General features: G+C 48.6%; 1 protein-coding gene across 3 annotated transcripts in view; it reads left to right on the top strand.

Moving 5' to 3' along the window:
- LOC148036628 (TOM1-like protein 9) overlaps positions 1–12,691 on the top strand; it is a 122,591-nt gene extending 109,900 nt beyond the window's left edge. For all 3 annotated transcript variants that reach the window (XM_087678636.1, XM_087678634.1, XM_087678635.1), the window contains 2 exons: positions 10,528–10,701; positions 11,023–12,691. In XM_087678636.1, coding sequence (XP_087534762.1) covers positions 10,528–10,701; positions 11,023–12,238 — 1,390 coding nt within the window. In that variant the 3' untranslated portion in view covers positions 12,239–12,691. The remainder of the gene's footprint in view (positions 1–10,527; positions 10,702–11,022) is intronic.
- The last annotated feature ends 551 nt before the right edge of the window (positions 12,692–13,242 follow it).

The following is a 13,242-nucleotide window of genomic DNA, read 5'->3' as shown; positions in this document are numbered from 1 at the left end:
GGTTGGGGTACTAGGTTGTGAGGACAATTAGCTCGAGACATAATTGGAAGCCCAAATTGTTATTCATTGTTAAGCTTGGTGTGGAGTTCATACAATACATTTTTGTGTGATCCTAAACTTGTCTATGTTGCTGCTTTGGTTATGCAATTAAGTCAATGTAAATCACCGTGGAGATCCGAATTGGTATGAATTTGAATATGGAGAAAACTCTCTAATCAGAGGTGCTCCAAAAGGTACTCCTATATTTTCTATCTTATGTGAGTATGAGTTTGGTGCTTCGCGAGCTCGCTACCCGTCACGTTTGCTACGCTCCAAACCCCTCTTATCGCGCCAATGCCCTCGCCTCTGTCCCACTACTCCCCCGTCCGCCTCTGCCTCTGATCAACCCCTCTCCCCCTGTCCGCATCCGCCCTGCATAGTGCCGCCCCGCCCCATTTCGATGCCCCATCCCTATTCAACGCCTATACCTCCGTCTGCCTACGCCTTGCACAGCGTCGCCCCGCCCCCGTTTCGACGCCCCGCCCTTGTTCGACGCCCCGCCCAGGCCAGCCCCTATTCGACGTCTCGCCCCTGCTCAACGCCCTGCATAGCGCCGCCGCGCCCCCTGCTCGACGCCCCGCCCCTACTCGGCCTCTCATAGCGCCGCCCCACCCCTGCTCGACACCTCCGCCCCCGCCTGCCTGGTCACGCCACCTGCTCACCCTTGTTTGGAAAAACAAACCCCCCCCCCTCCCCCCCTTCCCCCCAGTTGCTCCCTCCCTCTGCAGCAACTCCCCCCTCCGGTAGCACAGCAGCGTGATAGGTAGGTTCTCAGCAGGAATGCGCAAAGGAAACCTATGGTCAGACGCCAATGCACTCAGCGAGTGCCCCCCAGTCAAACACCTTGTGCGTAGTCCTCTCTAAGAAGCAACTCTTAGCCGTCTGAGCTAAGGAGCTGGAGCTAATGGAAACAATGATTTATGGTCAAGTAGTAGGACATTCCCTAGCCAGGGCCCAGCTTTAGGACTAGCTTCACTCCACGCTGCGCATCGGCACAACGCAGATCATGGAGGCGGTCCTATTGGGCCAAGGGATCTTCATGGTCCGGCTCAGCTCGGCAGACGCAGCTCGCGAGTTACTCGCCAGTTCACCATATGCGTCCACGAAGGGGGTCATATACATGGTCCCTTGGTATAGTGGCTTTAGTGTGGAGGCGTTTGCACTACATAGTAGGTTTCTTCGGCACCTGGTCACCCTTCTTTTCCCCAGCCTGGCAATTGAGTATCTCCAATTGGTGGAAGATGTTGGACGGCTCTTCAGCACTGTCCTTCCCGTGTCTTTTGTGGATAAATTGACAGTAGCCGGAGTCCCAAAGGTACGGGTGGCAGTGAAAGAGGTCAAGAATATCCCTCATTTCCTAGAGATTGAGACAGGCAGGCACTCCTTTAGGCAGCAGGTCATTGTGACTGGGCAACCAGAGCAGTGCCTGCGCTGCCACGACTTTGGGCATCAGGCAGCAGTTTGTACGCGTGTCGGAGCCAAGGCGGCTCCACACACAGGTCCGCAGGTGGACGCTGACGGCTTCACACGAGCTCCTTAGACCCAGCCTTGTCAGCAGGATGTTGGCAAGCGAGCGATCTCCTCTCGGCAAAGCACTCCACAGTGCCCTCCCCCCCCCCCCAAACTGACCTTGGCCCACAACCTCCCCTTGCCAAGGCCACCAACCCTCTCCCACACCAGCCATGCATCTCCATCCATCCCACCATCCCTCGATCCTCTTCCCCCCCATCACCCCCCCCTGATCCGCACCCAGGTCAAGTGAGCCCCCTCAAACACATCCCCCCCTCCTTCCACAGGAGATGATGAGACACAAACACCTATCTTCTCCGCGCACCAGCAGTCTTCCCCATCCCACACAGCCACCAGCTCATCCGCCCGTGCCACCCGCTACACCTTCCCGAGACAGGCACAGTTGTTGCCACAAGAGTTCTTCCACAGTGGCCCATGGTTCTACCTGCGAGTTACGGAGCGTGGAGAGTTCCCACTACCTCTAGAGGTGGGGATCTTCGTGGTTCGTAAGTCAAGAAGGGGCAAGGTCCATCTACTAGCACCACCAGATGTACCAAACTATGCCTTTTTTCTTCAGTCCTCCTACTCAGGGGAGTGGACGACTACACAGATTGAGGAGGAGTTGAAGAGTCAGGTGGCAAACCACATCTCCCAGTGGATGGGAGATGAAGGATTAGCACTGTTTGCACAATAGTGGCCAGGTTGCATGATGGACATTAACTAGTGGGCTGGTGCCGAGATCCCACACTTGAGCATTATCTTTCGAGCCCCTCCACAGTGGAGAGCTCCAAGGGACGTGATCGAGTGGCCCCCGGCACAAGCGGCCCGTTTCTACCAGTATACAAAGTCGCGATTCTCAACATGGCTAATAGATGCATTGATAGTACCATCTGGAGCATCTATCACCCCTATGGTTCGGCCGAGGGCCACCATGGGGGACTGGAGTTCACCATCCAGACCGGCGGCAAAGCGCACTTGCATGCCTCATAGTCTCTCCTCCTCATCAGCAGCATCCACACCGAATAGATACTTGTTCGGTCAGGCACAGGTTTCCCCATGAGCTTACATCTTACATCATGGAATGTGAATAGTCTCCACTACAGTGGGGCACGTGGTTCCAGGAAGTTGATTGTTCGGCAGGAGTTGCAGCTTGCCCTTGCCGGACGGATGGACATCTTGCTTTTGCAGGAGCACAAGCTCACCCTCACCCAGGCCCAGCGGGTTGGGAAGGTACTTCTAGGCAGCTCGCACACTTACTAGGAGCACGCCATAGGTGCCCACGGCAGGAGTGGAGGCGTATACTCCTCTATTGGCCCGAGTCTCACCGCCTATGTACGAGACCACGGGACGATAGTGGCAAGAAGGGTTCTATGGATCAGATTGGATATTGGGGACTCGTGTATTGGAGTCCTCAATGTCTATGCCCCTACGGAGGTTAGGACACGCAGCAGGTTCTGGGTGGAGCTCGCAAGTGGACTCCCAGAGGTGGACTCTTGGATTGTGGGAGGAGATTTCAACAACCTAGAGGCCTTGGAGGACTAGCAGGGCAGAGGTAGAAACTACCAGGGCATGGCTAGGGAGGAGCAAGAGGCATGGGAGGTCTTTTTGCTTGTAGTCGGAGCACGTGATGCCTGGAAAGACCTTGCCTTCCATAGGAGGGAGAGTTCATTGGACTTCTCCTGGGGATACAGGCGGCTAGGTGGAGTCTTGCTGGAGCGGTTGGACAGGTTTTATGTGGGAGAGTGGGGAGGCTCTCACGGAGGCCAGATTGAGCAGTTGGCAGGCACCACGTTATCCAATCATTGCGCGGTTCTCCTGACACTTGACCCCCTGGCATCCGCCCTAGACACACAATACTGTCGGATCCCTGACTCGATCTATAGGAGGAAGGAGGTAACGAGACAGATAGAGCAAATTTGGACCAGAGAGTGGGATAGGAGGGACCGGATAGCAGAGGAGGTTGCAAAGGTCCTAGCCGAGTCAAGCAGAATTTGCCAAGAGGCAATCATACATGCCAGGCAGCAGTGTTGGGAGGAGAGAGCACTCCGGCGGGACCTTGCAGCCACGCAGAGATTATTGTAGGAGGCACCAGGGGATCCCACCCTCCACGCACAGGAGGTGCACACGCGAGCAGCCATTGCTGGCCTAGAGGACAAGTGCTCGGAGTTCTCTTTCCGCACCTCAGCAGCCTTTTAGGCGCAGAAGAGGGACACGATGTGTAGGAAGTTCTTCCAGTTGCACCAGTCCCGCACTGCGGGAGAGCAAATACGCAGCCTTCGGGATCAGTATGGAAGGACCCATTCTAGCCCAGATGAGGTAATGGAGATTGCCACTGACTATTACATGCGCCTTTTCCAGTAGGAGACAGCTTCAGCTAGAGGACAGAGATGTAGATAGCAGGTATGGGATCACATCCCATTCCTCGTCACAAAGGAGATGGGACGCTCCCTCCTAGCCCCCTTCACAGAGAACGAACTAGAGGAGGCTTTCCATACACAGGATGGGCAGAAATGCCCGGGGGAGGATGGCCTCTCTAAGGCCTTCTTCACTACCTACTGGGAAGTGGTGAAGGATCCCCTACTGAGGGCTTTTCAGGAGATTTTCACCTCAGGACAGATACAAGGGAGTCTCTTGGCATGCCTTATCAGTCTTCTCCCTAAAGGGGAAGACCAGTTGGAGCTCTCCCAGTGGAGACTGATCATCTTATTATCAGTGGCCTATAAGGCACTGGCAAAGATGATTGGTAGGCGACTACGCCCTGTGCTTCCAGATTTCATGACACACAGACAGGCTTTCCTCCAGAATAGGAGCATCCTAGACAATGTATTTACCTTCTTTGAGGCGACAAAGTGGGCTCAACACAGTGGGCAGAGATTGGCAGTACTACTCTTGGATTTCGAGAAAGCTTATGATAGGGTGGACTGGGATTTTTTAGAGGGCACCATGGTGAGGTTGGGATTCCCCCAGGTTTGGATTCGTAGGGTCTTCAGCCTGTACAGATCGGCCACCAGCAGGGTTCTCATAGGCGGAAGGCGAGGGGAGGAGTTTCGGCTAGAGAGATCGGTTTGACAAGGCTTCCCCCTGGCCCCATACCTGTTCCTACTCTTCGTAGAGGCAATGTCTCACTTCCTCAGGTCATGTGTGAGCGGATTACGTGGCCTCCGACTTCCAGTGAGAGAGGAGACTGAGTTGTTAGACTCAGAGTACGCAAATGATACAGGCCTCTACATAGAGGACGATGAGTTGATGCTGGGGAGAGAGAGGCTGGCTCTTGACGTGTTTTGCTTTGCAGCGGGAGCAAAAATCAATTGGCGAAATTCGGTTGGTTTCCTCACAGACCCGGACTCTAGCACGGAGTGGGGCATCCACCTGGAATTTAGATGGGTGAGCAGAGGGCAGACCGTCCCATACCTAGGTTTCCAGGTGGGACTCGACATCACTCTTGCCTAGCAGTTTCTTCCTGTCCTTGATTCTATTCGGAGGAAACTGACCTACTGGAGCACGGTTTGCCTCTCACTAGCCGGGCCAGCCCTGGTGGTTAACCAAGTCCTCCTAGCGACGGCCTGGTACATTGACTCATGTTGGTGCTTCTCATCATCGTGCGTAGTGCAGCTTCGCCACCTAGTGCGGAATTTCCTTTGGTCTGGGTCTGGTGGCTCCAGGGATTCCAGGGCCAAGGTGGCGTGGGTGACCTTCATACGATATAGGTCAGAGGGAGGGCTTGGGATCATAGACCTAGAGTATCAGAGTATGGTCCTCTTGGGCAAGCTAGTTGTCCGCAGTCTCACACCAAGCGGGCAGATCTAGAAGGTCTTATTGCAGAAGGGCCTTCAGGATTGTAAACCGAGACTTGGCGGTGAGTGGAGACCATCCTTGAGATGGATCTTCACGTCAGCCCAGATCACATCCCCCCCCCCCCCCCCCCAGATCACCTTTGCTTCGCAGCTTACTCCGCGTGTGGCAAGGCCTCCATAAGCTCTAATCGAGAGCCCCCCAGGTTGCCAGGAGAAAATAGACTGTCAGCCGGTGATCTGAAACCTCAGGTCAAAGATCGAGAAGGGGCACAAATAGGTGAGTGCCCCCACATCCAATGGGTTGGGTGGGAAGCCGGCCCGGCTCGTACCATCAGGACATGGCGGGAGGTGTACAGGATGGCGGACGAGGTGGTGTTGCAGCGAGTATCAGGCTGCCAGAGAGGAGTGGAGTTGAGGAGAAGAGAGAGAGACGCAGCAATACCTCCGGAGTGGCTTGTTCCCCCGATACAAGAGAAGATTGAGCCCGAGGAGGTATGGGCAGCTAGGTTTTCACCAGCAGGCATCCCCCTTCAGGAGGCAAGTAGAGTGGGTGGCGTCTCGCAGGGGACTTTCTTCGCCGTTCAGGAGAGGGGACGTCTGGCCCTTGACAGAGGGCAGCAAGATGAGGGGATTGCCACCCTTTCGTGGAGGAGGATTCGGGTGGTGGGTCTTCAAGGGAAGACATGGCGATTGGACCCCTATGTTTTCTGGAAGGAGCTCAGGGAGTGGCGCCTTTGGATCTGGGAGGGCAGACCACTTGATGAGCTGGAGTGGAATCCAAGAGAGTGGCTATGGCCGGCCTCTGTGGTCGCCAAAAAGCCATGCAGGTTCCTAGAGTACAGTGCCAGGATTGGCAGACATGTACTGATGCATGAGGATATGGACTGGGCGCCGTCACGCAGCAGGCACTAGGCGGAGCACAGCATTACGGAGCCCTTCCGACGGTCCTTCTGGCGTCGCCTATGGGATAGTTGGAGGCCGAGGAGGGTGTCGTACTTTTTATGGCTGGTGGCACATGGAGGCTTGGCGGTGGGAAGTTGGCTTACCTAGATGCAGGAGGGAGGTTGTAAGCGCTGCACACAGCAGCCTTTGGAAACCCCAAAGCACTGCCTTTGGTCATGTGATGAGGCGCAACTCGTGTGGAGAGGAGCATACTGTATCCTTCGACGTATAGCACCTAGCCTTGGGTGTATCTCATGGGGAGCTTTCTGTTGGCAGGCAATCAGCCAAGGCCGTCACCTTTTGTATGAGGCCGGGATGCAGGACACGATATTCATGATCAAGGCAGGGTCGTGCGCAGTGGTCGGTCTGGAGGCTCTACCCATCCGCCAGGTACTGGAGCCCACAGCAGATCGCTCGGAGGTATGGGAGATCACAGGGAGTCTTACTAGATGGCATATATGGAAGGCGCGGTGTCAGGAGGCTTTTGGCGGAGAGAGACTTTCAGCACACGAGACCTTAGCAAAGCTCGGGACCTCCATCATCCACTCCCTCCACGGCCGATGGGATCAGGTACAGGGCGAGTCCAGGGCTTGTCAGGAGCTCCGTGGTCACTTCATGCCTACTTGGGGCGGCCAGGGTCTGTTCTTTGTGATGTAGGCAGGCAGCCCCAGTTGGCGATATAACCCCCCCCCCCCCCCCCCCCAAATGGCTTCTTGCCCCCATCCCCGCTAGACCGCCTTGAGAGGCTTGTATACATGATGTATTGGTGATTTTGCATCAGCTCCAGCTAGTCTGTTGAGCATGAGCACTCTGTTGTAATCAGTTTTTTGAGTAATATAATCAGCCACATTTTATTTGCAAAAATTTAAAAATTAAAAAAAAAGAGTTTGGTGCTTCACATTCACAATTCATAGCCTTTCCTCTCACTTTTAAGTACACGTTTAGATTTGTCTATGCAAATTTAGCACCCTTATTTAGACCTACCATAGGGCATCTAGTGTTTGCAAATAGTGTTTTTGATCAACATTTAGGCTTAGGCCATCACTAGCTACTCAAAGGTGTGCCACTTTGTATTGTGATTATTTATTACCGGGAATGCCACGTATACACTATGCACCTTCCACATACTAGCAGTGAGTCATACTTTGTCCTTTGGTCTAGTCATGTAGGGCATTCCTCTCCAACACATTGTATCACGCTCCTTGGTTGCTCAAAAGCAAGGACTCCCTTTTTTTTTGCTTATGAATCACCTCCTTCCTTAAGGAACACAAGGACATGAATGCAATCACCTAGATACTTAGACCTAGTCCCACTGTCCCCAGGTGATTGTAGACATGGACCATGGTCTTGTGTCTATGATCAACTCTGCTTTATTGAAGGAAAAAGGGAGTGGTAGAGCCCAAATAACACAAAGATAATGAACAGGAGAGAGGAGGGAGAGAGAAAAGAGAGAATAGAATGCAGAAATCTGCAATAAATAAATGCTGAAATGAAGAAAGGCAGGTGTACAAATGGGATGTCAAAGTATCTTCTAGAGCCAATCTCTCTCACCACTTGAAACAGAAAAGTGGAATGACCAACAGCAGGCAGCCTACAAATAGTGCTAAATAATAATAATATAATAATCAGATTAGCCAGTTTTAAACTGGATGACTACACCAAAGCTGCAATCACTGAATAAAATAATGATAAAAATGTGGCACAGCACAGCAGCTGCCACGTGGCACTTTGTGCAACATCCTATGCCTGCTTGACTGCCCGAAAAAGCCGCAAAACACTTGTAGATTGCGTAGAACTATGTGACCCGATAAAAAGAACGATAAAGATGCAAAACACTTGTAGACTGCGTAGAGCTATCTGACCTGATAAAAAGAAATGCATAACTGTACCTGAGAGAACTAATTGTATAAATGTAGCCTGACAATGCGTGTCCAAGGGATGAATAAATATCTAACACCCCGTCACAGATTGTGGATGGGGCTTAAGGCTCAGGGATCTAGACTATTGTCAAAGAATGGTCTGAGGAAGAGTCTTCGTAAACAATTTGCCAAGATATCCTTGTCTTGTAGTAAACCACGTCAATGGTCTCACCCAAGATCTCATCCTGAATGAAATGGTATTGTATCTCAATGTGCTTTGAGCTAGCATAGAATACAAGATTTTGTGCCAAGGCAATATAACTCTCATTATCACAACACAGTATAGTAGGACCTATTTGAGAACAGCCAAGCTCTCCTAAAACAATCTTCGAAGCTACATTGTCTCACATGTGGTAGAAGATGTCGCTTGGTACTCTGCTTGTGTAGATGACAGGGTAATAGTGGGTTGCTTTTTGCTACTCTAAGAGATAGCACCTGCATTTAGAGTGAAGCATTGTGCTATGGTTGACCTCTTGTGGTCAACATCTCCAACCCAACTTGAATCCATCCAACCTCATAGAACCAAGGATGAATCTTGTGCACTTGCTAGATAATAAATACCTAGGTTGGGGATCTCCCTTAGGGACGACAAAACCTTGCAAGCAAACCGACATGAAAACACAAATCTGTTACGAGGATATGAAATTTTATTGCTTTGCTTAGCTTTTGATTAAAAGTTAATAAAATGTGCAAGTGTGACTTGTATATGTGAGGTGCAAGTTAATTAATCCATAGTGTGGGACATAGGACAATGAAATATCAATGGATGCCAGAGGCAAAAGTTGTAATAAGTTATGTCTGATAGGTACTGGGTGGTATCCGGTGTTGGATTTTGGCCTAGGCCAATTTATTAGCCACTAATGTCAGTGGTGACAATAGAGACTAGACCTTGATTTTTTAATTAATGCCAATCTAAGAGCTAATAATTGCTTAGGGATACTTGGAAAACATTGGCCTAGCTAATTTAATTATTGGTAGGTGGAATTATTTTTCTAGGCTCTAGAATAATTACTAAATTAATTTTCAGAATTAATCTTTTGAAAATTAGTTTTATAAGTTGAATAATGCTGGAAAATGGGATTAAAAGGTTGATCCTTTGCAAAACTTACCCATGCAAGTGGGAAAAACGTTTTTGGGGGTTTGATGGAAGTCTATTCCAGTCATTTTGAGAGAGAAAGACACTGTTTTGAGAGTAAGGAGATGCTGTAAATGTGATTTACAGCCACCATGGATTAGTCCTTAAATAAGCAATAGTAGTTTGGGGCCCTTCAGTTGTAGGTGATAGCAGCCCAAGGTCCTTCTGGTACAAATGATAGCCTGCAGGAGGGGGTAGCAACCTTTTTGGTGGTCCCCAGCCATAGGTGATAGTTTCCATGGCTGTTTGAGCAGGGCAGGAGTGTTTCAGTGTTTCTCACAATGAAACTATGAAATCCTCTCTCTTTGTCTTTCCAGTATTCTCTCTCATCCCCCAACCATCTCTCAAGTTATCTCAACAAAATCTAGCCATTTGAGTCATCACAGATGGAGATATTGAAAAATCTCTATTGGGTTTGCTAGCTAGCCTTGGATGCGTGCTCAAAATTGAGGGCGTGAGACTTGAGCTGAAATTAAGGAAATTCAGGGAGACTCAAGACACTAGCCAACCAATATTAGATTTAGGGCTGAATTTGTATTTCAAGGAGCAAGGTAAAGGCCAAACCCCTAGCCAGCCAAGGGCAAATTGGTTTGGAGGCCATAGTGGTTTTGTATGTTTAGTATAATACATTCAATATGCAAATATGTATGCTATGGATTGTACACACAAATCTTAAGAATAAAATATGTTGTTTCATACATTCATTTAAAAAACATATATAAAGTTGTATATAAAATCGGCCTATACACATATAAATGTGCAACTTAAAGATAGATCATGAAGAGGCCTAGGCATTGTGGAGAAGAATGAGAAGAAAGGAAGAGAGGGAGAGGAAGAGGGATTCGGAAAAAGGAGAGGGAGGGGGACATGATGTAATATGTATGAATGAAACTTGAAAGTGCGAGAGGAGGACAAGGAGAGAGAGGAAGAGGGATAGGGATAGGGATAGGGATAGGGAGAGAAGGGGAAGAGGGTGTGAGAAAAAGGGATAGGGTCTTGTAGACAATAAGAGACCCAAAAGCTCTTGTTCACATTGATGGATCTTTGCTTTTATCTTAGCTTGTGTTTTTCTTTATCTTTGGATGATGAGACATAACATGTTTCAGTTGTACCCACTATTTTGGATTGTCATTACATAGTGTATACAGTTTTGATATTCATGAATTGTAAATTGGCTTGGTTTATGCAGGGATGAGGAACTTCTGCGACAGGGCTTGTCATTAAATGATGATCTGAAGAAAGTACTCACAAAGTATGACGCCCTTGTATCAGGAAGACATTTGCCCAAAGACTCTGCAACGGCCCCTGCACTCCTCATTGACCAAGAGGATTCGGATGACAATCTACCTCAACTGTCTCATAGGTATTGTTTAAAACACTCCATTAGTGACTTGTAGGTGTGTCACTGTGTCAGTAAAGAATCAACAAAGTTAAGATATCTGATCAACAAACAGTTCACAATAGCGTTATATTGCTTGAAGACACTGCATTTCATGTTATCAACAAGAAACTTCACAGCATAATTTCCATGAATGAAATCGAATCCGTTTCAGATAGAACTTAGGCTATTTGAACAGGCATTCATAGTGGTGAATCATTATCTTGGTCAATCTGTCTTCTATGGCTCCTAATGCTGCTTCTGGGGCATTTTAACTTAATTAAGCAAAATTTGGTGGCTTTGCAGGTCAACTTCCAGGCCAAAGCCCCAAAATTCCAACTCTTCAAACAATTCACTTCTTGCTTTACCTCCACCAGCACAACCCCAAAAATCCACAGCTCCTGTTACTGCAGCTCCAGCAGTAGATCTCTTGAGTGGGGACACATTGCAAGACACGCCTGTGAATCTACCAGCTACTAATCTGCAGCATTCTTTGGCTTCAGTACTGACGCATTCTCAGCCAGGTCCCTCAAATTTTACCACCAACAGTGGGGGTCTCTCTCCTGCTCCCATCAGGCCTCTATACAATAGTTCTCAGCAGAGTGAGCAGAGCTTTCTATCATCAAATGGAATGCTTCCTGGTCAGGTCTCACAGGATAATAATTTTAGTCAAGTCACTCAATCTGCTGTACAGCCTCTTGGGCAGTTTCACAATAGTACGTATGTTGCACCTTGGGCTCAGCCAGCAGCAGTGTCAATCCCCCAACAAGGTTCATTGTATGATCCACAATGGTCTTCCACTCAATCGGGTGGTCTCTCACTTAGCCCGCGGCAACAAGCTTTGATATATGGGTCTGAACATCCTGGTGCTCAGGCAAGTGGATCTGCACTTAGTCCACAACAATCAGCAATGATATATGGCCCTGAACAATCTTTTGCCCAGCTACAAAGGCCACTTCATTCATTGCCTTACACAACAGCCATTCCTGAAGTGTCTCTACCTCAATCCTCACATGTCTACACTTCTCAACCGCAGATACAGCAAGCTCAAAATCAGCAAAATTTGAATGCACCTCCATATACTTACGGCTCACCAGCAGTGTTACCTCAGGAGGGTCACGGTTCTATTGTGCAATCAACAAACAGCCATCTGCCAGCTGCACCTTGGAGCACTGATAGCACAGATTATACTACTCCTTATCCTGAATCAAACTCACATTATCATGGACAGGCAACTTTACCCCAATCTCCAGTACAAGCTGTTGATAGGCAGCAACTATACTATCAGCAGCAGCTTTTAGCATCTGGGCAGTTTGCTCAGGCTGGTTTACCTAGTCAAATGCAAAACCTCTCACTCCAAGGTGGAGGAGCATATTTTTCAGCAATGCAAGCTCCAGGATTTTACATGCAACAACCATCATACCCTCAAAAACAGGGTGCCCCCATGAGACAGACGAAACCTGAGGATAACTTATTCAAGGATTTGGTTGATCTTGCTAAGACGAAGAAAGGAGGGACTTAAAACAAAGTCAATAGTTTTGTCTTGGTGTTTTACAGATTCAAAATGCTGCATATTCTGCTCTTTCTTTTGCAGGTTGTAGGTCATGGTTTTTACTTTGTATATCCCAATTGTTTAGAGTTCCAGCATCATATGTGCAGCAGTAAGAACATGTTGCAGTCTACAAGAAATCATTTCTATCAAGGATTAGTGAGGCCCTCCTGTTTTGTGAGTGTGCATAAAGGGTGCTGTTATTAATCATGCTTCCTTGGAAAGGGCTTGGATTGAGACGTAGCATCTTTTCCATGTGCTATGCTACCTTTCCTGCAATATTGCAGATGTAACATTAAAATACTTGTTAGGATTGATATGATTCCTGGTTGTGGGCCCAATGCTGTATGTTAATCCATGCTCACATGTATGTTGTTCAGAACGTTGTGCTTCGATTGATAAGAATGTTAGTATGTATTTTCTTGAACTTCAATTACTTGCCTTGCAGTGTAATATTTTGCAATACGTGATGAGCAGGAACACGTGTAAGCTTATTTTTACATGCGTGTATGCGAATTCTAGGAGTTCTTTAAAGAAAAAAAACCCAAAAGTAATTTTGCAGTATTCTCTAACATGGAGTTGTAGGCCATGCCATGGCTCTGTACAGTCAGAGAGAACAGGAACACAGGTTACCATCCGATCCCTTATGAAAGGGTCAAACTACTAGGGGTGGGTGGGTGTGTGTGTGTGTGTGTGTGTGTGGATCATTGTGCATGGTTCTCTCATAGGCTGCTTTTCTGCTTCAGCCCCCCGCAGACAAGTAAAAATAAGCCACCACTACCACCCACCACGCGCCACCACAAAATTAAAAAAAGGCCTGCTTGTGTTCTATCTCGAGGATCTTTATCTGCCAGCCTCCAAGATTGTGCCACTCCTATCTGTCCTATCTTAAGTTACCATTAGCTAAACAAAAAAAGGGACAAGTGAGACCTATATTGCGGTCGATGAAATTGGTGTGAAGATGGTGAGGTCTAAGT

This window comes from Lygodium microphyllum, chromosome 5, assembly GCF_053477565.2.
Source record: "Lygodium microphyllum isolate KBCC chromosome 5, Lygodium_microphyllum_v1.1.10, whole genome shotgun sequence".
Taxonomy (NCBI): Eukaryota; Viridiplantae; Streptophyta; class Polypodiopsida; order Schizaeales; family Lygodiaceae; genus Lygodium; species Lygodium microphyllum.
This window is presented reverse-complemented; position numbering and strand designations above follow the sequence as displayed.